The 27,746-nt window shown below is 37.5% G+C and overlaps 1 protein-coding gene across 3 annotated transcripts in view; it reads right to left on the reverse strand.

Annotated features, from left to right (window-relative positions):
- LOC138713058 (b(0,+)-type amino acid transporter 1-like) overlaps positions 1–27,746 on the reverse strand; it is a 53,611-nt gene that overhangs the window by 10,026 nt on the left and 15,839 nt on the right. For 2 of the 3 annotated variants that reach the window (XM_069844786.1, XM_069844787.1), the window contains 8 exons: positions 14,244–14,318; positions 12,283–12,441; positions 8,993–9,094; positions 7,884–8,162; positions 6,371–6,496; positions 2,380–2,479; positions 2,156–2,200; positions 1,954–2,077 (listed from right to left, as the gene is read on the reverse strand). In XM_069844786.1, the coding sequence (XP_069700887.1) occupies positions 1,954–2,077; positions 2,156–2,200; positions 2,380–2,479; positions 6,371–6,496; positions 7,884–8,162; positions 8,993–9,094; positions 12,283–12,441; positions 14,244–14,268 (960 nt within the window). In that variant the 5' untranslated portion in view covers positions 14,269–14,318. Of the gene's footprint in view, positions 1–1,953; positions 2,078–2,155; positions 2,201–2,379; positions 2,480–6,370; positions 6,497–7,883; positions 8,163–8,992; positions 9,095–12,282; positions 12,442–14,243; positions 14,319–20,339; positions 20,365–27,746 lie in introns of those variants that run through there. The other variant, XM_069844788.1, reaches the window with a different exon arrangement.

Genomic DNA, 27,746 nt, shown 5'->3' on the forward strand with positions numbered 1-27,746 from the left:
GTACTAATAAAATAATGACCATAAACCAAGATATAGACCTGCCTCTTACTTCAGCTTTGGCTTTAGTAAATAAGTATCTGAACTTCAGAATAAGATATGCTTCAGATCTATGGAAACGTGTAGTAGTGTTGTGGTTAACATGCTAGTCTAGTATTCAGGATGTATGGGGTTCTACCCCAAGGACCGTCTATCCTGGCTGTTTTTTGTGGTTTCGCAAATCTCTCCATGCCATTACCAGGATAGTGTCAGTCACAAGAGCCACGACCTGCTTCCTGACTCAATCAGCACATTTCGACATGAGAGACTAGCCACCTATCTGAACAAGTAATGCAGTAAATGATTGAAGAAAATAGAGGTACACGTGATGTGAAAAGCGGAAATACCCAGAGGAAAAAAATAGCATGTGATTTTATCTCACTTATATGTATCTATTATAACTCTCTTTTGTGTAAAACTTTCCCATCTTTAATGCTAATTTATTCTGGTTCCTTCAGCCATCCCTTTAGGGATAGTGTTAAATACCCCAAATATAACAAGCTAGCCCAGGTTCGTTTTCCGTCGGGGTCAAAGACTTGCCTGTAAAATTTCTACCTCAGAAGTAGGAGAGGTGGCAGTGCACAACTTCTAACCACTAAATTGTACACCGGGTTAAATCCCAAATCTCTCCGCAGTGCATATGAAGAGAAGGCATATGTCACTGTTGATAGTGATTCGTTCATCAGATGGAGACGTTAAGCCTGGCAGCCCCCTTGGTGCTATTCAACAAGAGTAGGCTATGTGCTGGCACTGGGTTTCCCCTTTCTTATCATCATCATCACCCATTACATACACTACACTCACCCTAGTACATGACATAACTCTTCACAGATACACATCATGTAAAGTGTGGCCTCCGAAGTGGTGTACAAATTGAAAATAGGTCACAGTCTTGCCATCTACCCGCAATATGAGGAACCCGAATCACGCAAGTAAAGTGGGTAGGCATTACATACATACATATCATCCCATTGTGGAATCCTGGGAAACGAGAATGCGGATGCTTTAGCAAAGAAGGGCAGCACTGCTACTTACAGACCTGTTACTAAATCTACGTATTACTCTGTGAAAAGATTTATTAAATCTACATACTTAGACTTCAACAAACAAAATTTGATAACACAATCTCAAGGGAAAAAATGGAACTCTCTGCATTATAATCCACAGTTAAATCCCGATTTACCACGAAAATCGTCTGTAGCTGCATTTAGATTGGCAACAGGCCATGATTGTTTGGCCAAACACCTGCATAGAATTGGAATATATCAGTCCCCTAACTGCCCAGTGTGCAACTCAAACCAAGAAATGGATTCGGAACACCTCAAAATCTGTGCTTCAGTGGCTGGCCATGATAATATCTTTGAAAAATATTGGAGTGCAAGAGGTCAAATGACTTTATTGTCAAATGCCTGGCATTAGAAAACAACAACAACATACATACATACATACATTCCTGCTTATAATGACTTTTCTTCTGGTCTTGGGAAAAGATCATCACTTACCAGTGCTACCCAAAGCTATATGAGGGTTTGATGATTGAAATGCACTGCACACAGAACACAAAAATTGTACGACTATTATCGAATGGGCTGAAGATAATAAATTATGTGTACAGAAAGAGCATGATAGAATTGCAAGAAATAAATAAACCTGGAAACTGCGCAAATTCCTAAGGTGGAATTAGTGATGTGTAATTATGCTTTGTAAGTAGTAAGTATTTGAACTGAAGGGGAACTTTACAAATAAGCTATGCTCTAGATCCCTGGAAACACGGAGTACTTCCCCTTATAAGTGAGGTAAAATATAACATTTTTTTCTCTGGACGTCTCTGTCTTCCAGTACACTACTTGACTAGTTTTGTGGGTAGAAAGCAGGTCGTGATTGAGGCAAGACACAAAGAGCAGAGCGGACAGCTACCACAGCTACTGCAGGTGCAGCAATCATCTCCGGGATGGTGAGGACGGTCATGTAGGCCACGTTCATCATGAAGTACAAGGCCGTCACCAGTGGCACGGCGATGATGATGCTCCTGGGGATGTTGCTGCACACACAAAATCAGTGAGTGAGCAGTTGGGCCAAGCTCTGTTGCCACTTACACAGTGATCGCACACATACTTACACCTCTGGCTTTTGGACTTCTTCTGTTACTGATGTCACCATCGACCTGTGAACAGTCAGAAGTCAGTTGAAAGTTCCTCATACGTTATTACGAAATTAAATTATTTTCACTTATATAAATGAGAGGCTATATTTAGGAAGCATTATAATAGAATTCTTGTACAGATCTTCATTTAATTACAAGCTTTCCAAGTTATCTCTGCTCAGCATGGTAGTGTTACTCACCAGCCATCAAAAGCCCAAAGTCCACTGTAGAAAGCCAAGGCTAGATTTTTTGGAGATGTGGTCGAGCCCTCAAATCCTTTCGAGAGATTCTGGGTGTTTCCTGCAAGACAAACGATTTACTACTGAAGCATATGTATATCGTATTGTGTGTTCTGTCCCAGCAGATGCTGTGAAATTAGTCATGGACAACATAATACAGTGGATTCTCTACGAATACTTCAGTTTTCCTTACAGACTTGCGATTGGTCGATTGTGTTACCTGCTACTACTTGAAACCAATAAGAAAGTGCCGTGACATGTCGGCAGTTACAGACTATACAAGCATTGAACAAGGAAACACTACAAGAGGAATTGCATAGAATTGCATCAAGTAGTCAGGACCACATGGCTGTAGAGTTGTGATGATTATGAATGTCTAGGGTTATTATTATTATTATTAAATATCCGCGGAAAAGAACCCTAATTCACCAAGCAGTATGCTAGGGTTTTAGTTTTTGCTATACGGTATACTACTTATCTATACTACTTATTTTTACACAGATAATGGTGAAATATATATCTACAGTCTTTTAAAGATAAAGTTTAGCAAGTCTATAAATTGTCTGTAGCAACAAGGTTTTTTGATCACTTCACATTGTGGAGTCCTGTATTCGGTGTTGCAGTCCAGAAGATGTGACTTTATTTGAAATTTCTTTGCTTCAATAATAGGACAGTCAAATAGAAGGTGTTTCACACTGTGAAGGTCTTCGCAGCAGGAGCATGTAGAGTCGATGTCTGCTGGAATGTTGAATCTGTCGAAGTAAGTTCCAAATTTCCCATGTCCAGAAAGAAACTGCGTTGTTACGAAAGTAGGTTTGAAGTGATGGCTTTTGAGTCGGACGTGGATTGTTGGGAAGTAGATGTCTCTTGTTAGTGATCCGGTTGTGCATGTCGTCCATCTAGTATTCCAGTTTTGATGAGTCTGTTGTCGTATTTGTTTCTTGATATATGATATCGGTTGTAAAGTGTATGTCGGAGTTTTGCTGCTGGATGCTGCAGCTTTCGCTCGCTCATCAGCTCTTTCATTTCCTCTCACACCATTGTGTCCACGGACCCAAGTGAGGCATATGTGCTGTGCGTACTTTTCAAGTACTTCCCTTGCCTCTATCGCTAATGGGTGACGGCTGTACTTGTCAGCGATGCAGTGAAGGGCAGCTTGGGAGTCACTAAATATGCGCGCTGTGTTTTCGTTCTTAATGCACCATTTCACAGCTTCATTAATTGCTAGAAGTTCTGCCTGAAAAACTGTGCAATAAGGAGACAGTTTTATCTTGGTGCAAAATGTTTCATTATCACTGTGGTAGGCAACAAATGCACAGCCTACTTGTTCTGCCAGTTGATTACTTTTGTGTCGTGATCCATCTGTATATATGTGGTAGTCGTGTGTCGAGGAGGAGTTGTCCTTTTGATGGAATGCTTGGGTGGCCCACTGCTATGTGATCCGCTAACTGTTCAATATTGTGGTTGTTGAATGTTGTAGTGGAGCTTTTTCGATTTTTCTTTAAGTCAGATAATTGAGCTCTGTAGATTCCAGTAAGATCTAATGGTTCAATAGCTGCGATGACTTCAGCTGCATCAGTTGATACAGTTCGGTAAGCTCGAGTAATCCTCAGTAGAAAGCCTCTTTGGATTTTTGCTAATTTTGTTTTGGCCCATTGTTGGTTAATTTCCTCCTGGATTTGGCCAAAGCTTTTAGTCATAGAAATATATCACACCTCTGATTGAGGTTCTGGCTGATATGTACTGTACATCTATTATCAGGCAGTGCATCTCACTGTACGATATGTGTCAGAGGAAGAATAATTTTGTATGCATCTGAACTCTGATTAGTGTAATATACTATTAGTCGGCAATGTATGCAATAGAGGGAGAAAGGAACTGGCCATACTACCTCATTATTTCCTGGCTTAGTTGCCTCATGAGCGATGTCTGGTTCACTTAATGATATTTAAACGTCTTCGGGCAGTTTACTAAACAATTTTATTGCTAGAGTACACAACTCCCTGTGCAGAGTTACCAGATTTAACATACCATTGCGACATGCACTGTAATACCAGAGCAATGAAACAACTGCAGCAACACTAGTGAACTTCGTACATAACACACACGAACCTAGTTTACATTAAATGATGCTGCAGTCTTTGTTTGATGTATTTGTTATCACTCTGAAAGAGAGCAGACAGATGAGATGCACTTTTTCCATTGTTAGTAGTGAATATAGAAATTCTCGACATTTGTTGTACCTTCGCCTTTAAAAGCAAGACATAAATCTGTGTAATAATAATTTTAGCACTCAATGATTTCTTAAATCAGGCCTTTTTTATCACATTCTTTTTCTAGTGATAACTGAGATTTTTGTCCTTAATAAAACTTTCATAATGGCTCCGAGTCCACAGAGTCTCTGTCAGATTGAGTACCAGGTCCTTCCCGGGAGTAGAAAGGTATTTGAAGGGGTAACTGTGCTGTGCAGGGGGCAAATTTTGTAATCATTCAATCGAGTTTCTTGTTTGTGTTGGAAATAGAATTTGTCGATTAGTTCCTATACTTTCTCATATAACGAAGATAAATATTAATATACCTACAAATGAGATTATAGATCCAATAGATGATACTACATTTCAAGCTGTATAGGTGTCTGGATAATCGGAATATTGTCGAGGTTTACCGGCTAGTCCAAGGAAGTGTTGTGGAAAAAATGTTATATTTACTCCTACAAATATAATTGCAAATTGAGCTTTTAATCATATAGGGCTGTATTCATAGACATTTCGCAGCACGCTTTACGAGTGTACTAAGCTAGCCCTGGCTATCCACTGGTTACTAGTACAGAATTCAAATTATATCCTATCGCTAACACTGGTTTATGAATACGAAAAACGCTGATAATCCACCGAAAGCCCACGCTAAAAATGTCTATGAATACGGCCCTTTGGGTTTATAGTTAGACCTGTAAATAGTGGATATCATTCCAGTGCCAAGGTCACGGAAGCATGGAGCTCTACATGTGACTTCAGTAGCTGTATTTTGTCCTGAATATTTTTCATACTGTGAGTGAATGGTTTCGTGTGTATTCACCTGTATAATGATCTTTACGAGTAAGGTAGGCCTACCCTTCTCTTTTATTGTGAGGTCAACCTTGGAAACATCATGAGTTGTTATGTTTATCAACGGCATTGTACGCCTCTTCTATGTAAACATCTTGTAATGGATAGTTCTTCTGCCCATGACTTGTGAAATTCTTGTATGAATGATTCAGTGCTTGTGCCATCATCTCCCCCCCCCCCACCTCCCGCACAGAGTGTTAACACTACCGCTGCTTTTGTAAATTTGATAATAGTAACATATTCAGCTGAATCTGTGCAGTGCTAAGTATGAGTTTTCAAAAAGAAAGGGGTAACTTTAATTAATCATATTTTCTGCACAATCTTAAAAACTCTGGCACAGTCTTATGACACAAGAAATGCGATTTTTGGCAACGCCATGATGAGTTTCTTTTGTTTCTAATTGTTCTGGTGGTCGTGTTGACAGTAGCCGCTTTCGTGTAGCTTCGCTTGAAAGAATGCTAAATATTATTCCAGCAGATCATTGGTTGTGGGGCTATCTGAAGGAAAGAATTTTCTTTAGCAAACCTATGACAATTGATGAGTTGAAGGACTCTATCGCACACACTGTGGCAGATATTCCAGGACACGAACTCAGAGCTGCTGAAGAGAGGTTGTTATTTGTAAAAGAATAAAATGGTGGACACATATAACATCTACGATGAAGTTATGCCAATGAGTGATGGTGCAAAAAATCCCACTTCTTGTATCAGAATTTTTAAGAATGTGAAGAAAATATAAGCAATTAAAGTTACCTCTTTCTTTTGAAAAACCCTGTGTAATTGGTCAAAGAGCGAAAGCAGGATTTTTTTGTCTTGCTTCCATTAAAAGCCTTGCTGCTCAACACTCACCGATGCAGAGCTCGTAGACTCCCCCGACAATGACGACAAGGCAGGCCAGCAGCTTGCAGGACGTGAAGACGTTCTGCACACGCACGTACAGCTTCACGCTGATGAAGTTGATGTAGGTCAGCAGGCCTGTTGGTCAACACAGAGTGAGTCCTGTTGTCTCTCATTCTGGGATAGGATCCAATCGCATGACATATGGGAAAGGCAAGTTTCTGTGGTGGCAGTGGTTTTGGTGTTGTTGGTAGGAAGAGGAGGATGAGAATGGAGGAGGTAGGAGTGATAATGTTGGCAGTAGGTAATAGGGGATATCGAGGTGCCAACTATTAAGGACTGTCCGTTGTTATTACGGATTTACTGTCACGGCATTACAGTGAAAGGGAAAATTATTACGGAAGAACAATATTATCAAGGAGAAAAAATACTACAAGTATTTTAATTTATTTCGCGGATAGAAAATGAGAGAAAGTAATTCTGTGGCCACGTGGAAAAATGTCTTAAGTAAAAATTTTATACTTTTCAGGAGAGCAGTAGAAAGATTGATATTGGTGTCAATTATAGAGTTTTTTAATTAAGAGGTTTTTCCTGGATATTATTTGTTTATATTTCTCCTAAAATAGGTAATGTTGCTCATTTAACAATTTTCTTGATTATTTCCAAAAATAGCCACACTTAAGCCCTTTTAAGACTAGAAGCCAAACTGAGTAGAAGGGACTATGTAAACATAAGACCTTTTTCATGTCAAAATAAATGAGAAATGTAAATTATTAGGAATGCAAAATGGGTCTTAAACAATTATAGGACTGTTTACCTGGTGCTTAAAGTTTTAAAAGGAAAGGGCATCAGTATGTGATAAAACAGCTAAAATACAAGTTAGACCTTTTTAATAGGGAAGCATGGAAAGTAAACATGTGATGTTCGTAAGGAATAAAGTATTAAATATTCTTAAGTCCTTTATTCTGAGTGTGCTCAATTCAAAAAGTACTTAGGACATTTGGTAACACTCCATAAACCCGGTCAGGAGTCTTAGTTGACTTTAACCTTTTTACCAGATTGTAGAGAATTGTTTCTGCTTTCAGAATATATAAAAATCTCATTTTCACAAAAAATTGACTTAAGACCTTTTTCCTCCCGACCACAGAATTGTGTCAACACTGCTTGCTTTTAGTTCTCTGCGCAGCATTTGGTAGCTATGCGGGAGAAATCGTCATTCAGTATACTGAGCGCATTTCGAACTGACAGATCAAGTTCACGCACGACGTACTGAACTGAAGCACTGGTAATGCCGGCTGTCCCGGCTGACTTTAGTTGAGGAGAATGGTCCAGGAATGGGGTAAGCAGGCGTGACATGCAGATGACCTTGATCCGCCAATTCGAAATACGCTGACAATAGCACAACTCTGAAACGTTAGTTGGATTAGCTACTGTTTTCTGACTCCTCAGACAATAACCGAACGTGTGGTTTTCTTTGAGCATAAATAAATGATCCGGATTCAGCCGGTATGTCTGTCTCACCCACCGAGTCCCAGGATGGCGATGATCTTCTTCGCCATCTCCTGCGACTCTGCAGGCATGTCGCTCATGTAGTAGGCGAAGGGCTGGCAGATGTACTCCGAGAACGTGAGGATGATGACGGCCACCTCCGCGGGCCGCAGCACCACCACGTACACCCACGAGCAGATGAAGCTGGGCAGTGGACCCCAGAAGCGGTGGAGTCCTCCGTAGGCCTCCTGGAAGTACGCGTACTCCGCCCCAGACCGGGGAACAACCGTGCCCAGCTCTGCAAATGCCAGCGCTCCTGTGAAACAAACAGGGAGGGGAGAAGAAGATGGAGTTGCCAACCCTCCAGTATTTATCGAGATCTTCTGTACTTGGCCCTGATTTTTAAAAGCCTCCCAGCTCCCACCTTTTTCGTCTCTTCGAGCATTTTTTCCCAAAATATTTCGTAATGTGAAAATCTTTATTGAGAACATTTAATTTTACCGAGAATGAAGACACTTTATATGATGAATTTTATTGCTACAGAGATGCATTAAAACTTGCAATCTGTGTACAAAGCAATGCTTGCCAGAAATGGATTTCAGTGCTAATCAGTTAAACTTGCAGATTTGAAAAGTGAGTTTTTTCTAATCATATTGGAAAAGTGTTTTTTTTCTCATAAACAGTAAGTAGACAAATGTTCGAAACGAGCGTGACACATCTAATCAAATCAAATTGCAGTCAAATTCAACTATTACGCGAGGCAAAATCTGTCTCAAAATAGTTTTAATTTAAGCCTAACTGCCGAAGTGTAGAATGAAGCATTTTTAGTAACCAAACTGAATAATTTTCTATGTAAAATTTTGTCGGCTCCTTAGTTTCCTGCTGGTCTAGCAGATAAGCCCTGTATATGTTTCTACGTGTATGACGTGGTGCAAAAGACCAAAATATGTCAGCACGTTGGGCATTGTAAATGCGTTTGAAACAGGAAGAGACTAAAGTTAACAGTTTTCACGTAGTGGAAGTGGAGTTTGGGATTATTTTAAAGAAGAAAAGCAAGAAGAAGAAGTGTTGATTATGGAAATAGAGTAAAAAGAGGTAGGCGGAAGAAGGAAGAAGACCGGGGGGAAGAGTTATATCTTTACATACCTAGCAGCGAGATGCTTCCACAGACCGCCCAGATGACGAGGCACAGCCCTACAGAGCCGGCCCTCTCCAGGGCGCTGGCAGGAGACACGAATATCCCGGAGCCTGCAACAGACAGCCCTTAAGTTATAGCCTGTGGTTCAAGATACGGCACTTCAGAATTTCCGGGACTTACAAGCAAACGTTCTGATGGAGGCAGATAAAAAAGTTAAATTTTTTTCTTCCACCATGTTAATAATGTCAAAAGAAGTCCTTATATAAATTTTGGCCACTCGACCGCAATTACGAGGCCGTCCAGAAAGTGATTTTCCCTGGGGTCGTTTATAGAAAAAAGCACAATTACATGCAAATATTTACTGAAACAGATACAGCAATTGTTGCTCTGTCTGTCAACTTATCCCCTACTAGAATTGAGACATTTGTCATACCATGGGATCAATTTTTGTGTCATAGAAGTCAGCCGCCTCAGATCGGAAGCAGCGTTTGACTGCGTCTGCACCTCTCTCTGTCGATCCCATGATATGAGAAATGTCTCAATTCCGATGGAAAATATGTTGGAAAATAGCTCAACAAGTTGTGTCCGTTCTAATAAATTTGTCCAATGAAATTGTGTTTTTTCTTTCTGTTAACGGCCCCTGGCGAATCAATTTTTTTACGGCCCTCGTAATTGCGGTCGAGTGGCCAAAATTTGTATAAGCACTTCTTTTGACATTATTAACATGATGGAAGAAAAAAATTTAACTTTTTTATCTGCTCCCATCAGAACGATCGCTTGTTAGTTAAAAATAAAAATAAGAGCACGACAGGATGCGGTTTGACGTTACAATAATAGTTTTCAATTGTTTTATTTCTGCCGCCTATGCTTATTTCGAAATATAACATATTGATAAAGTTACTCTTGTGTGGTTATTGTGTTAGTTTCGCCTGAAATTAATGATATTGTTTACAGATCTGAAGAGCCCTTATGCAATCGAGAACTGATCAAGATTTAGATTAGAGGCAGAGTTGACAGGTGTCCCGGATTGTGCCGGACGTCTTGTTTTTGAGGCCTGAAAAACTTGTCCATACAGGATACCAAAAATCATAGACGGGCAACGTTTATTAATATTCTTTTTCCTACTGTTTTTACGGGTTGCAGAATTATGATACGAACAGTCACGTTTTTATTAACATCAATGTCTTTAGAAACGTGAAAACGAAACAAATAAATGTAAACCTCCAGTTGGCTCTGTTTCAGATAAAATTAATTTAATTCCCAAGCAATAGCCTTCGCGGTTATTGGTACAGTGATGTTGTGGAGTTGTGTGAAGACGCGAAAAATGTTTCAAACCAAACTGAGCGTTTTTGTCAGCATGAAACAAAGAGGAAGTGTTGCATTTACAAAAATAGAACATTATATACTAGTTTACTGTATATAAACAAATACCTCTTCCCAATCAGTATCATTAATGCCCTTCTAAATGTTATTAAGGAAAGACTCCACTGAAAGTCATGAAAATTTTTCCAAATTTTTTTTAACTATTTCACTTATTCAGAATTTATATTTTCATACCCCAAATGGATTCAGCTCAATTCTGATTACAAATACTCGTATGTTTACACTTTTAAAATTAAGGCTGGAAGGGGTCGTGGAATTTAAAGAGCTGTCAAAATTGTTTTTCATCGAAGAATTCTTTTTTAAAATTTCTGATTACAAATCTAGTAACTTTTTGTTGGCTCCCTGAAGTTATTAGATGAATGTGGCGGAGGAGAATATTAATTTACATAAATATTCATTTTATTTTCAAATCTATTTTTCTGTGTTCATTTTTGTTGATTCAACACCAACGTCCTTATGCCAAATATTAATCAATCTGGATGAAATTTTTACTGCAAGTATTTATGAGGTAGCTGCATGTTTCTATGCATTTATTTTGTAAGAAATGCTGCTAGTTCATTTTATTAATATTTTTCTTAAGAAAAATATTAATAAAATAAAGCAGCAGCATTTCATCCAGATTGAATAACATTTGGCATAAGGAAGTTGGTGTTGAATCAACAAAAATGAACACAGAAAAATAGATTTGAAAATAAAATGAATATTTATGTAAATTAATATTCTCCTCCGCCACATTCATCGAGTAACTTCAGGGAGCCAACAAAAAGTTACTAGATTTGTAATCAGAAATTTTAAAAAAGAATTCTTCGATGAAAAACAATTTTGACAGCTCTTTAAATTCCACGCCACCTTCCAGCCTTAATTTTAAATGTGTAAACATACGAGTATTTGTAATCAGAATTGAGCTGAATCCATTTGGGGTATGAAAATATAAATTCTGACTAAGTGAAATAGCTAAAAAAAAAAATTGGAAAAATTTTCATGACTTTCAGTGGAGTCTTCCCTTAACACAAATAAAGTAATGGTCAGTATCATAACAGCTTCAGTGGTATTCAACATGCTGGTATATGTTCTGAAATGCCGCGTACAAACTTCTCTCTATTATCATTTCCTAGAGTTAAATGTTGCAACTGTTCCTTATTCATATTCTGAAAATCTAAACAGTTCGAGATGTGTGCCCTGTCATCTTTTAAGCTTGAGTAGCACATGAAAGACATCTGGCACACCAAATCCGTAGAAGTACAGTGGAATACAATACATTAGCAAATCTGATAATCACTTCGTAAGCCACCATATTCCTAACATGCACGATACCACCTCAAAAAATACTGCAGTGCAAATGTTAGGCATTAGAACAACAACATTTGATTTCTTCGAGTATCAGATATGGACCCTGGTGATTTCTAAGTGTGGGATTATCTAATTTCCTTCTAATACTAAAGAATTGAAGAGATGAATGACATGAAATCGAACATATTTCGCAGGATTTTCGTACTGAAACTATACAGATCCTGGAAGAAGCTATTGATAATTTCTGAGCAACAAAATGGCGGTAATATTTGAACTTCCTATTACTTGGCTTTCACATAAATTCACTACTATTATGGTGCATGGAATGGTGTTTTTATTTAATGTAAAAATTATAATAAAAATTCTGCAATGATTCTTAATGTGTCAACACTTCTGCTTCATTTAATCGACAAATTAGCATCGGCAGATTTCAGTGTCTGCTGGTCTCTCCTTTGCCAGCTTGAAGATGTGAACTCATTGCCTCCTAAGAGGCTGGCTGATAATATCACATTTGCTAAAGCAGGCTGATAAGCTATTTTTATTAGACACATGACGTCATGAATCTGGTTTTAATCATCTCTTACGATATTTGTGACCGAAGTTGAACCCGGCAATGTTTCTTCACCTATCATGACGCCGACGATGAGGTTGACTGCGCTGAACAGGCCCAGTTCTCTCTTGAGCTGCATTTTCTCGGGCGTCTTGCTGGGGAGGTTCTCCCCCGGTGTAACCTCGACCTCGGTGCTGTTTGCAGCAAGAGCAACACTTCGGCTGTGTATTCCATCTGGAAGAAGTGACAGGCACATCGTGAACAGTTACAAAGCGAAATCCGCAAAGAGCAGAGTGCCCGAGAAGTCAATTTTGTGTGGTTCAGAGGGTAGCGAGCTGCTGTGGAGCATGAGTTCGAATCTCGCTTCAACTGGTTACCTGGTCGGAATCAATAAATAATAGTTAAAAATAGTTAAATCTTTAAATAATTATAATCGATAAATATTGTCCTGCTGGTGATGCAGTTCTTACCACACTGCTGATGTAGCTGCGACAGTTCTATGATGGGAATGCTCGGAGGAAACCTTACTCCAGGATTTCTACATGTTCTGCATGATAACTAAACAGTCTGTTGTGAAAAGAAAGTTTGTTTTGTTTTAGCGTCCAGCGCTGTGCAATAATGCCTTGGAAATACATAAGAACCTGTTGTAATTTGTCGGCCTTGGCTGTCGTGCCATGGATTACTATTTAGGAAATTTGTGTCATGTATAATCTCAATACAGTGGGATAAACACCTTTACAAAACATAGAAACTATATTGGTAAAATGTTAGTTGAGTGTGCCTTGAAGCTACAGATTAGAACCGGTCGGAGACCAGTCATCAGGGTCGAGCATCCCGACAGACTGTTAGAACTTCAAGCTCTGACTCCTAATCCTTTGCAGGCTAGACAGAACACCAGGCGCATTTCATCATACACGAACACTGACATTTTCTGAATACACAATTTCAAGGAAATGTACTTTCTCTAATTAAATCAAAATGTGTTTCCTTGAAATGGACTACGGTTGATTGGGCACTTCAGTAGGCTATCTTTATCTTTTGTATTAATTTGAATTTGCAGTCATTTCATAAGTATTACTAAATGAAGAAATGGATACCGGTAATAGCAAAGCAAATAAGCGTAATGCATAATGTGAAATTTAACATGATATGTAAATAAATGCAGAAGTAAAACTAAATTAATCACGAAACAAAAGAGCAACTAATAACATACATTCCGTATTAACGTTTGTACGTTAAAACTCAAAATGTATACTTAAAAGAATAGGCTTTCATATATAATGCATTTTAATCACTCAAATCAGATGCATTTTCATTTAATTAAGAAATCATTTTTAGAAAAATAGAGTGTAATTAGTTATTATTTATTCAATAATTTCTTGCCATTGCATTGTTGTGTAACTCTCTTATAATTTGAACATCTGTTGTGTGTATAATTTCAACAGCCTATTGTACAATATGTTCAACATATACTTGATTGGCTGAATGTGACCTGACGTTTATCCAGAGCCATCTATCTACCTACAATGAGAGCGAACAAATCCAACATACTTTGTTAAAGCGAACACAAGGCAGTCCTCAAGGCAGAAGTGCTTTTCATACTGCCTACAGCGCCAGGCGTTCTGCATAACCAGCTGATTGTACGTTTTTTATTTTATTGGGTTATTTTACGACGCTGTATCAACATCTAGGTTATTTAGCGTCTGGATGAAATGAAGGTGATAATGCCGGTGAAATGAGTCCGGGGTCCAGCACCGAAAGTTACCCAGCATTTGCTCGTATTGGGTTGAGGGAAAACCCCGGAAAAACCTCAACCAGGTAACTTGCCCCGACCGGGATTCGAACCCGGGCCACCTGGTTTCGCAGCCAGACGCGCTGACCGTTACTCCACAGGTGTGGACTATTTAATGTATTGAAGCAAGTTTTGGATGTATTATTTTTTTTACACTTATGACAAATTACGCGTATTTTATGCGTCGTTAGGTATTAATTTTCTCAACCCTGGGTGTGAACTGTGATGTAGTCAATGTACTTACAGTCTGCTTTCGCCTGTGCGACCATTGTGACGTCAGATGCTGAGCGCTAGCCTCTTCTGGCGTTGCCTCGATCTTCTGAAAGGAAAAAGAAAGTTCATCTCAGCGCTGGCCCCTGTTTCTTGGTGTCGGCGACTGCATTGTCGAGGCGCCGGCCGCGTCCTTTGATAATTCATCGCCTATCAGTTCAGCGAATGCCGTCTTCCCATGAACCGCAAGCTGAGGAAATATCTGCGGTTCTGTAAGTGATCCGCATCGCGTCATGCGCAATTGTAAGCAGTTGGGCGGAAATCTGCGTCGCCAGAATGAGGAACATGTATGATATGGATTTTATTTTCTACCTTTAGTGAGAAATACAATCATCATCATCATCATCATCATCATCATCATCATCATCATCATCACCATCCCTTGTAATCCCATCTTGACCTCCCATTCAACAGCCATGCTTATGTTATGCTTTTCGAGTCCTTGCAAAGATATCATCCATGGAACTTTTAATATCAGTCTATTTTGGATATGTTCATTCAATACTATCATATGGCATTATTACTTGGGGATCTTCTCCAAAAGTGACACAAGTCCTCAAATTGCAGAAAAGAATACTCAAAATCATCAAAAAAGTTCCTATTCGGACTGAAAGTATAAAAATTTTCAGAAAACTAAAAATCTTACCTGTACCCTGCATATATATTTTGGAAACAGTGTGCTATATTCATCAAAACATAGATTCCTTTAAAACAAATTCAACCTATCATGAGTATAACACCAGAACATCCCAAAACATACATCTTAATTACCACAGGCTTACCAGAAGTCTTAACAGCATATCACATAGAGGCAGCAATTTATATAATAAACTTCCACAGAAAATCAAAGAACTTAACTTAAGAAAATTAAAAAAAGAGGTAAAGAACATTTTATTAACACATATGCCATTTTGCACAAAAGAATATCTAAATTTAAAATTTTAGAATTTAACGTTTCTTGATACTGCCCTTGACCATTTATGTTTCAGGTAACTCAGAGTTGAAGAAAAGACAGGGAAAAGCAAAAAGAGAAGATACTAGATAGAACAGTGGAGACTGAAGATCAAGCTTGTTATATATATATTTTTTCTCCTTTTTTTTGCCTGTCACGTAATATTAAACTGTTAAATTTATTTAGAATTAAGTCTATTTTTGTATTATATTGTATGTTATGTCATTTTTCTTGTGTACTGACGACGCCATGAATGCTTGTAATTCTATTCGGCTAATAAAGATCTAATCTAATCTAATCTAATCTAATTCATTTCAGTCACTATTACGTTCGCAAGGAAAGAATTGTTTCTAGTGAAGTTCAATTTTTGGTAAAATTTCGATATCCTCCTACACCACACACGAGAGAAAAAACGTACTTAAATAACCTCAAAATTGTAACACGCCACTCTAGAGACACGATGTGATCGCTGCGAAAGTTATTTACCCAGTAGGTAGCAGTTCCGTATAGTTAGCAAAGCAACATCTTTAGCACGACTTGGGGCATCTCAAACTGCGACCTGCACCCCTCTGAGCACGGGTCCTTATGTAGCCTACTCGGCCATGCCTATTGTAAAAAAGTGGTTGAAGAAAGAATGATGCTGAAACTGATCAGGAAGAGGAAAAGGAATTGGCTGGGTCACTGGCTGAGAAGAAACTGCCTACTGAAGGATGCACTGGAAGGAATGGTGAACGGGAGAAGAGTTCGGGGCAGAAGAAGATGTCAGATGATAGACATTAAGATATATGAATCATACGCGGAGACTAAGAGCAAGGCAGAAAATAGTAAAAACTGGAGAATGCTGGATTTGCAGTGAAAGACCTGCCCTTGGGCAGAACACATGAATGAATGCCTATTATAAATGACAACAATTAACAATAGGTATCTCAGTCCAGGGGCGTATTTTGCGGGCTACCGGGGTAGCCCAAGGAAATTACGAAAGAAAAAGTTTATAATATAACATAATGTAATAATTTTGTATTATTAGTTTTACCATAATAATTAAAATTAAAGTAATTGTTAGATATATTTTGTGTAATAATAGGGTCAGCGGTAGCCCAAACCAGTATACGCCACTGTCTCAGTCACAACTTCATAAAATACCAGTTTCAAACTGTAAAGTAATTGAATAATTAAAATACGATCATTTGATCCAGGAAGCCGTTTTTGGTGCAACTATAATTTTTTTAACATATTTTTTACCACTGTATTTAAAGGAATAAAATACAATAATTTTGGTCCAAGAATAATTCCTTTAACACGTTTCTTCATTGCTATTGTATCCAAAAATTTAAAACACGATCATTTGGTCCAAGGAACATCAAAATTTTGTGCAAGGATAATTCGTTTAACATGTTTCTAAATTGGTGTTGAACACATTCTTTAATAAATAACTCCAAACTAATGTGAATATAGCGTGGATTGTGTTACGATGATATTTTTTGTGTTAGCCCCATTGTGCATAATTGTTTACGTAAATAAAAACGTGTGAAAATTTACATTGGACATAAACGTTAGTCCTTATACTGCTTGTTTGATGCTTGAAAGTAATGTAATTTTCCCTAAGATAGGTTACTGTCTACACAGACAGCAAAATAAGTGTCAAAATAAATAACTGTATATCCGAAAGAAAATTAGTTAATAATGGAGTTCGACAAGGTTGTCCACTATCACCAACTTTATTTAATATTTATATAAATGAAATTATTTTAAAATGGAACCAAATCTACACATCAGGAATCAAAATAACCAGTGCTCTAACATTAAATACCTTACTCTATGCCGATGATCAAGTCATAATTTCCAATTCAGAGGATAATTTACAAAGAGGATTGTATACATTAAATAAAATATTAAAAGATTTTGGGATGGAAATTTCAGCACAAAAATCAAAAGTAATGGCATTTTTAGGACAAGACCCAGTCAGAAGTAAGATAATACACAATAACCAATGCCTCGAACAAGTGCAAAATTTCAATTATCTGGGTTGTGAAATATCTTATCAAAATGAAAAAGATGTGAACAAGAAAATTACCAAATTTACACAAATTCTAGGAATAATAAACAATGCATTAAAAGCTAAATTAGTACAAAAATCTACAAGAATAAAAATATATAATACACTAGCATTACCCACCCTTTTATACGGAAGCGAGATTTGGACATTAAAGAAAAAAGACATGAACAGAATCAAAGCAACGGAAATGAAATTTTTCAGGAGGACAGCAGGATATACTCTTTTAGACCGAAAAAGGAATGAAGACATTTTAGAACAATTAGAAGTAGAGTCAGTAGAAGAAAAAATCAGCAGATACAAATTCAATTGGCTAGATCATGTAAGAAGAATGGAAAATTCAAGAATCCCAAAAATTATGATGCAATATAAACCTAGAGGACATCGTCGACCAGGAAGACCTTTAAGAAGACTGCTAGATGGGGCCGAAACAGGTCTACAGAGGCCTAATTCGTGAAGGATGATGATGATGATGATGATAAACATTAGTTTAAGAAGTACAGGAATCAAATATGTAAGTAATAAAAAATGTGCACCTTACGGGATAATTAATATTAAAATGTATGCCGCCTGTATATTTATAAAGTTATTCCATTTTTCACTTTCATTTCATCGTTGAATAGCGCAGCATCCGCGTGGGCATATTGAAGTTTCAATAGTGTTTTTGTGATGAAGCAGGGGAGTGAGTTTCTCAAACAATGTGCAACCGTTTGTTTTTTAATGTGAAGGTACTTTTTTTCTACAGCTTCAACTTTTTTCATCAAAGTTCTTGACATATGTCACACATGAAAAGCATGTTCCATGTCCGGATATTGAGTCCTGAGAAAATATGTCTGTCCGAAAGAAATAATTTTACGTCAAATTTTTCTTCTTTCAGGCTGTTCAGTATTTTTCCACATGCAGCTCTTTCTAATTATCCCTTCACAATTCCTCTTCGCATGAGTCCAAAGTCTGCTATAGCTCTAATATGTAAATAGCATATTTGGCTTGGCAGGCTATCCTGGTGAATCATATTTCCCAATCCCAGCTAGCCAAATTTTCCAAGTGGAAGTCTCGATATAGTTGATTTTTTCCTTTTCATTTCTAGTGTTATTCTACTGACGCTTTATGAATGGAGCGGTAATAGTAATATGCGTTACAAGAGCGGTATGTTGAAGTTTTCATTTTCGAGGAAAAGTTTGAAAAAGCGAAACGTAGTTGAGCTTTTTTAATTTCCGAGAATTGAAAGAAAACGTACCGCTCGTGTATCGTACATTATTTTGTGCGAAGATCGTTTATTACATACCTGAAAGAGGAATTTATATTTAGTTGCAATGAAATCTCCATCTTGGTTTCTATTCAATGACGGCAAATTTGCAAAACAAAAATATCTATCTTCAACACTGTTGCTTTAAAATGTTGTTTGTGTTTACTATACTCCAGCAGGCCGTGATATACGTCTGTCTTTTCTTTTCCCCAGTCTATAAATGCGAACTTAAAATAAACGGCTTCCTTAATGTTACATGCATCACGAATGCAGTACCTTTAGTGGAATTGTAGAGTTTACTTAATTTTTGCAAATATTTAAAAACAATAATTAACAGTGCAATTTAGGTGAAATTGCAGTGGTAAGTTTCCAATTTATAATTATTACTATATTGAACGTCTCTAAAAACAATATGTTAAAAGCCTAAAGCAGTGAAATCAGTATGTCACTTAAGCGGTAAGAAGAGGGAAATTGTTATGTGTGTTAGGTTGGGAATACTGAATGTGGAATTTTAGACTTACCGCGGATTGGTTTTGTGCGGAAACCAAGCAAATACGCACGATCTCGCACAAACTTGTTTGTAATATTACCATAGACTGTTCTAGATATCAGTGCTGTATTATTGTTCTACTAAATGATGGAAATGAAAATATTAACTTTTGTTGACAAATGAGAGAGTATGTTTCTCCTATTTCAATAACAATGTTTAAATGTGAATTTATTTTAATTCTTTCGCGGTAGTTTAGAAGTGAATGCCATATTGTTTATAAAGCATTTTTATCTTGATAATTTAGATAATATTACTTTAAATTATTTTATGCTCGACCATGCCGAAATGTAGTAATTATACACCTGGTAGCAGTCCTTTAATGCGTGTCATTAAAGTACACCTATTCATTAAAGTTCAGGTTTTCGATTATTCTCGGATATGCAATCGAAAGACAACGAGGGAAACGTCACGGAGGCTGGAAATCCAATACTGTCGCAGAAGGTTATGTTCTGTTACTATAATAACTAGCGTTAATTGTAAATAATATTCAAATAAATTCAATTTGTCATCTCGTTTTTCAATGTCGAATTCAATTTCAAGGTTATATCAAGATTAATTTTTATCTTACTCTCTATATTATATCAAGGTCGTCGACATTCGTTTCCCGGAAAAAATCAATACTTTCGCGTCTGCGCACATCTCACAATTTATGAGGTAGGCTATTGCACTCACATAACAATAACATGAATACTTATAAGTAATTTCAAGTTAGAAATATGGTCGAGCATAAAAAGTCGTATGAAACTTGCCTATAATGGTAATTAAGACGCTCGTATGAAAATTATGAAACTCTCTTGCGCTCGTTTCATAAACATCCTCGCGTCTTAATTACTACCATTATAGGCTCGTTGCATAATGTACTATTATTTCGCTGCAGTCTACCATAATAAAAATGTCGACTGTATTCGAAATTCGAACGTATTGTAGTACAAAATAAGTAACAAATTTAATTGCATTTGAAGGGTGCACGGGAATAACGATCAAGGTCCATTTTAGAAAGTTTCGAGAAAAACGAATTTAAAGTTTAAGCACTTAATACTTTGTTGTGTGTGTATTTAATAGAAATTGACGTAGTGGAATGTCAAGAACGATGATTTCTTATTACTAGCTAGACCACATGATAGTACTTCCTTTCCACTATAAGATAGCATTATTAACTCAATTTCGATTTTTGTTGGACCTGGATCGTTTTTCCCGTGTACACTTCATTTGTTAATGTAAAAATGTGATTATGTTTGGATACACGTTAAATTATTTGGTTAGGTCTACCTGATGCAGCACAAAGACATTTATGGTAAGCCTAGTCTGCGGATTTATTTCCACTCTCACTACGTATCACAACGTTCACCTTCGCTTATCTCGCAGGAACTCGGAAACTGGCTATCAGCCTGCAGGAACCCTAATAGCAGTCAGACTGTCCTTCTAGGAGAGGCCGGCCTATCTACATAACACTTCGACCCCTAGTTCACACTGTTAAGATAATGTCTTCTCAGATGTAATTTCATGGATTAATAAACGGAAAATTCCTCTTTCCTTGTTCTCGCCTTCGCTTATCATAAACTGTGCAGCGAACTCCTTCCTTCGTTGCTTTACAGTCTTCGGAAATTGTATTTAGTATTTATTTAGTATTTATTTATTTAACCTGGTAGAGATAAGGCCGTCAGGCCTTCTCTGCCCCTCTACCAGGAGATTGTGTCACTGGAGTTCGAACTGGAAGCTACAAGTTCACTAATTATTTTCACACTAGGTACACTTCCAAGTTTCAGTTTGCTGACTTTCAGTTTCTCATCTTTAATGAAATCCTCCTCGGTGAAATGTCGCAATAATCCAGTGTTAACATTTTTGCTGTTGCAGTATTCGGTCCATTTTAAACCGTATGAGCAAGGAATTACTAGTGGGAAATCTGTGAAATGATATTCCTGATTTACTAGTATCTGCTCCGCCACTGATTATTTTTAGTAGGTTATTTTACGACGCTTTATCAACATCTTAAGTTATTTAGCGTCTGAATGAGATGAAGGTGATAATGCCGGTGAAATGAGTCCGGGGTCCAACATCGAAAGTTATCCAGCATTTGCTTATATTGGGTTGAGGGAAAACCCCGGAAAAAACCTGAACCAGGTAACTTGCCCCGACCGGGATTCGAACCCGGGCCACCTGATTTCGCGGCCAGACGCGCTGACCGTTACTGACTTTCTATTGTTTATTTAACATTGTTAGCAGGCGTGTTCTGAGACCAGTGGCGTCACAGCTGATTGTTTTATATGCACTTTTTTTTTGTACGCACTTTAACATAGAGCAAAGATAATCTATCTACTTTCCCCAATGTAAACTTTGGTCCTCATAAATGCCGAAATGTTTCACCTGTTCACATGTCAGGATTTTGGCACGTGTGCAAGAAGGAACATTTCAACAATTTCCGATATCGCTATGTCAAATTATTTTCACTTGGGGAAGGTCTTGTTTCATTTAAAGAAAAGGGTACCTGTATACTTGAATACGGTTTAAACCTGTTGCCTAAATGTATTTCAAGCTCATGACATTGCAGTACAAGTATTTGACTGAGATAGCATTTATGAAATCTTATAATCGCTGTTTCAACAGACGAGGTCCCTTAACGCTTCTAGGGTTCGCGAGTTCAAACCCGGCCAAGGTAATAGATTTTAACTGGCGATGGCTTGAAATAAAGCTATGTGCTGTGTCGTCGTCTATAAATTTGAGGGCGGCACACAGCTGCACTACGAGCCGCCGCTGCTGTTTACTGCATCGTCTGCTGGTAACGACACTCGGATTAGGTTAATCGGCCCGACCTTGACACCGCCACCTGCATGTGCTGCGGGAGGGGATCAATTTTATTTCAGTCTGCTGTCGAAATATGTCTGGATTCGAACTGGGGAACTTACCCGAGCAAGCGGAACCAGGAAGCATCACCGCTCAGTACTGAATTCCAAGTTGTTTTTTTTTTTTTTTTTTTTTTTTTGCAGCCTTACCGTTCCTTCGGTTTGAACTAAAATCGCACGGATCCTGTTTCCACTTGGAATTAATTTCAATTGAAATTAGGCCTAGACCTACTTGGTTTATACGAAGGTGAAATCACATTCTTACAAAGTTCCAATCTTTGGCAAGTTTTTTTTTTTTGTAAAGTATTGAATTGGAAGAAAAATTTGATCGTGAACAAGGAGTTATAGGTGCCCTCATGGGGAGGACTTTGGATTTGTATCTAGCAACCAAGAAGTCGTGTGAACTGCTACATGTATTTCATTGTGATTACGGGGTCTTTGCTTATGGTTAGAGTTGTTGGTGTTTTAATATGAAGTCAAAAGCAGTTGCAACAAAGCCTTTGAATTCGTTGTAACAGCAGGTCGCACAGATTGACAGCCGAGAAGCGAGGGAGATTGTTTCGCAAAACTAATACCTACAGTAGTTGAAATCTTGGGAATTTGTTAGTAATGCCAGATTAAAGTAACAGACTGCAAGTTCAAACTGTGAGGATTTGAATTACGGAGTTGCATCGGTTTGTCCGCAAGATGATAGCATCTATCTATCTATTAGAGGAGAGCACGGACTGGGACCAATGTTGCCAACTGAACGGAAATTCCATCAAAACTGACGGAATTTCAATGTAGCGGACGGGAAAAGAATGGCTTTGATGGGTGACGGATTTTCTGGCGGAAATTACGATTTACATTTTATTTAAATTTTATTTATTTAAATTCAAATATACAGAATAAAGAAATATAATTACAAAAACAAACAAAGAGAAATACAAATAAAATAATACAAGCAATATAAAAAGAAGATACAGTAGTATTAACAAAATTTGAGACCGAATGAGCAGCGCTCGTGCTCGGTCTTTTGACTTTTTGTCTTTTGACTTTTTTTTTTTAGCTTCTGCCGTTTTTAATTGTTTAGCCTAATTTTTGTGGTAGTGTAGATCAACCAAGCACATCAACTGCAGAACTAGAACAGTTGAAATTAAATTTAAATTATGGTTTATTTAACGACGCTCGCAATTGCAGAGAGAAGCAGATGATGTGGATGAATTATTATTTTAATGAATATTGGTGAGGAAGTTTAGTTAATATTTGCTTTTATTTATATAGATATATTGGATAGGTCTCATTTTATTTATTTATTTATTTTTTTTAATTTTGACAGATTTCTAGGTGATACACTGACGGGGATACAATTTGTGTGTTGGCAACACTGACTGAGACTGTTCTCACACGCAAGCCGCTTGGCTGGGCCGGGACAGTGTTGCCAATTCAGCCGTTTTCCCGCTAAATCTAGCTTTTTTGGATAATCGCCTCGCGGGTAAAATTATATCATCCCGCTTAGCGGGAATTCTAGCGGTTTTTAATCTTTGAAGTTTCTGAAAAGAAAATATTAGCGTTATTGTTGTTTTTGCAAGTTTAATACCGGTCGATTCTAACAATCGGACAGTAAAAAATGTACGTAAGTGTGGTGGCATTCTAATTAAACGTTAAACATCGAACATCTGCTATCGCCATGCACTAGTACTTCACATGTTATAATAATATAATATATTAGAAATTACATACAGACTAAATTCAATTGCTTAAAGAATATTATTTGTGTAAGACGTGTACCATGACAGTGTTAACTATTACTCGTTTTATAACTATACCGGTACGATATCGTTAAACCTTTCTCTGTGCTATTTATCCGTAAATAATTGAGATGTGGGGCCTCAAGATCAGCAACGGTTTCGCAAAGGGTGGCTACGTGAAGTGTAACACAAAGACAAACACAATTGAAGTAGCCATTTACAGGGACGCATCTAATATAAATCCTTTTCAAGAATTGCTTGATCTTATTGTTTTCTTGGTCTAATGCTCAAGCGAAGAGAATATTTTTTAGTATGATGAATGTCGTGAAGTCTACGAAAACGGATGGCGACAGAATTAATGGATGCTTCTGACAATACGGGCAGGTCTGGATCATGTGAACAAGTGTTGCAACAATTATCAGGTACCACCAGAGGTTTTGGAGAAAATAGGTACCTTGACTACGTACAAAAATGAAAGTGGACAGGCTGGGAATAACTTACTACCCGGGGACCTCACAGTCACAGTGTTATACTCCTGCGTTAGAAGGTTCAGATGGAGATGATCCAGAGGAGCTGCTAATTTGAGTGAATGATTTTTAAATTACTTGTTTCTCATCAATACTAATTGCATGCGTATAAAATTGGTGTCTTACATTGTGCCGAAACGAAAGCTTCATTGACCAGCATCTGCGAAGGTTAAACTTGTGCGCTATACCACTTATTTTATTATTATTATAAAATTGAATAATAAATACGTATTAAATCTAGAGATTTTTGTTAGAAAATCGCGGGTTTTCGAAAGTCATCTAGCGGGATTATATGAACAACTGTTGGCAACACTGGGCCGGGATGAATAGTGTGCGTGCTCTAGGCTCCTCGAGCTACAGATCCCCCTGCGCTCCGCCTCCGAACTCCCCTACCTCCTACGTGATGTCTTTACTTACCGCGGTCCCTCAACCCCGGTTCCACGCGTTACCATGAGCTCACGATGCTTAGCGCTACCACCAACAACCAATGACCATATATCCACGGGGTCCTGCAGCCGACTCTACAAGCCCGAAAGAAACGTAGATGATGAAAGAGGGGAAGTGTTGGCGAAATTAATCTGAGGTCCAATACCGAAAGGTGGATCGATTGAGGTAAAACTTCGGGAAAAACCAGGTAACTTGCCCCAGCTAGAAATTGAACCCCGACCCGCTCGTTTTACGGCCAGATGTGCTAATCGCTTCTCTACAGCGGTGGACAACCTGTGAGCATCGGTAGGCCTACTGGAAAGGCATTAGCAGAGTCTAGAACAACTGCAACATTAATTAATATGAAGTCCGTTTTAAGTAATCGGAAACATGTATGTTAATATTAAGTACCTTGCGTTAGTAGCCACTTGTCTATTATTATACCTACGTGTTCAATTAATACCCAGCCGGTGTTGCCAACTCATCGTGAAAAAATATGCTACAATTAATATAAAAAAAGGTTTTTCGTGTAAAAGATTTGGATTTCAAGACTGGATCGAAAACAAAATTGAACATGCAAAAATAGTATAGATCAATGCTGAAATAAGCTAGAATTTGCAACATTGCCATCTTAAGATGGACACGATTAAATCACTGATGTCCACACCACACCTGTGGAGTAACGGTCAGCGCGTCTGGCTGCAAAACCAGGTGGCCCGGGTTTGAATCCCGGTCGGGGCAAGTTACCTGGTTGAGGTTTTTTCCGGGGATTTTCCTCAACCCAATACGAGCAAATGCTGGGTAACTTTCGGTGTTGGACGCCGGATTAATTTCACCGGCATTATCACCTTCATATCATTCAGACGCTAAATAACCTGAGATGTTGATATAGCGTCGTAAAATAACCCATTTAAAAAAATCACTGATTGAGCTGACTTTATCATAGTCCATGAGAATCAGTCTGAATTGCTGCAGTGGCATTACAGCTAAGGTTTCCGACAGGTTAGTTTTTATCAAGAGTGTACCAAAAGTACCATTCCGTATAAAGTATAAATAAAATTTGTAGCTTATTTGAACATACAATTCTCAAGTGTTAATTTTCCCCTTCTAAAAACATCAAATTTTAACTGAGCTTCTTTTCCTTTCCGCAGAATGTTCCAGATACCTATAAGTTTCATTTTATCACTCAATAATTTATTATAATTAGCAATTTAGAGTAGGTAAAATATAAACAAATAATGGAGCTACAAAATGACAGAATATAGCCAACGACACATGGTGTTCCCAAGCGGTCACTCATCCAAGTAGGCTACTGACCGCGCTGAAATTTGCTTGACTTAGGTGATCGGACGAGAAATGATATTTTCAGCACGGTATGGCCGCTACTGCTAGCAGGACACAAACTGCAGTTTCTCCCACATATGGTTAAATAATTTAAAATCAGTGTCATTTGGTAGAGAAATATATAAACTAGCTAATGTATGAAAGAAAAATACTCTATATATTTCAAACAATTAGCAACACTTGTATAATTTTTATCTCTTGTGTATGTCACGCGTAGCCTAACATACTATATAAACACGATTTCTACAATATAAAGGCGGTGTTAGTGCCGCGGCTTGTAGTGTTGCTAGGTGCTCAACTTGGGAAGTAGTGTGGTGATGCTAGTTAGCCATGCTAGGACCTGACTTGTAGCTTAGGCGCTTACCACTAGTATTCGCTCAAGTCAACGTCTGCCGGTGCTAACACCCTCTTTTTCCATTTATGATGAAAGACTGTCCGAACGATGCGCAGTGTGTAATTTCAAGCATCTAGCCGGCCAAAAATCATTTTTCACACCTAGTGATGGAGGAAATAAATTAAACACCGATATATTGATATTGCAATATATTGCAAACCTAAATCCGATAAACGATATATATCACAGAAAATATATCGATATATCAAACGATTATCGATATATCGCTATTCCATAAGCAAATTGCATTTTAAGGGGTACATTTACTGTTTTACAATAAAATTACTTAAATTTTAACATTCCTCTTTACCATTGAAATTAACATCATAACAGTCAAAAGCATAAATATAAAATTGTTACAATAAACAATACATTTTCAATACCATATGATGTAGGTCCTGACCTCAATCAAAATTATAATGGAGGCAAGGGAACTTAAATGATAGTCTATAGTGGGAAAGAATTAAGTGAACTCTACACGGTTGTGTATTTTGATATTAGAACACGATTCAATTATTCTAATGTTATATAGGATTCAATGCAGGACACAGATATAATGCTCTTTTCTACCTAACAACGTAATAATTTTTAAATGTAAGTAAACAGAATTTTTAATTATTTTTAATGTAAGTAAACAGTACTTAAAATGTTACAAGTTTTAACAAACTTCATACTTTATTTGATACAATCCTTCTATAGTAATGATACCATTACAAATTATTATTACACTCCAACATTCCAAACAACAATGGTGATGATTATAAGGATAACATTTTATGCACTGAAAGATATAATAAGAAAACAGAATGTCAGCACTAGGTTGTGCATAGACATCTTAGACATAAACAAATGTCACATCGGTATTAAATCCTTGTTTCTCTTTCCATTTCAGAATATACTAATAAAAGTTTTGATACCCGTTTTGAGGTCAGACGGTTCCCTTTCAGGGTGGAAGTTGCTCCAGCCTTGGAGAACATTAATAACAATATTAAACAGTAGTAGATAAACCTTCTTTCTGTCTCATGTTCGCACACGCTGCGTTTCGAATTTGGTGCTGCATATTAAACAGTTTGAATTCGAATTCCAGTCCAGCCAATTAGAACAAGGTACTGAGTGAGGTTGCACAATTATGTAACTGTCCACCTTCAGTAGCGCCAATTATCGGAGTTGTCTAGTGTGGATTTTGTTGTTGATGACAATAATTCCACAAAAAAAAATCGATAAATTTATGAGAAAACCGATATATTATACGATATATTGAATCAAGATTTTGATATCGATATATCTCTATATCGAAACGAAAATATCGGTATTTCGTAAAAACCGATATATCGTTCCCATCTCTATTCACACCCCGTCTTTAATGCTATATTCTTATATAGACGTGTTTATAACACTCCAAAGTATAATATCAA

Source organism: Periplaneta americana, chromosome 14 (genome assembly GCF_040183065.1).
Source record: "Periplaneta americana isolate PAMFEO1 chromosome 14, P.americana_PAMFEO1_priV1, whole genome shotgun sequence".
In the NCBI taxonomy this organism is placed as follows: domain Eukaryota; kingdom Metazoa; phylum Arthropoda; class Insecta; order Blattodea; family Blattidae; genus Periplaneta; species Periplaneta americana.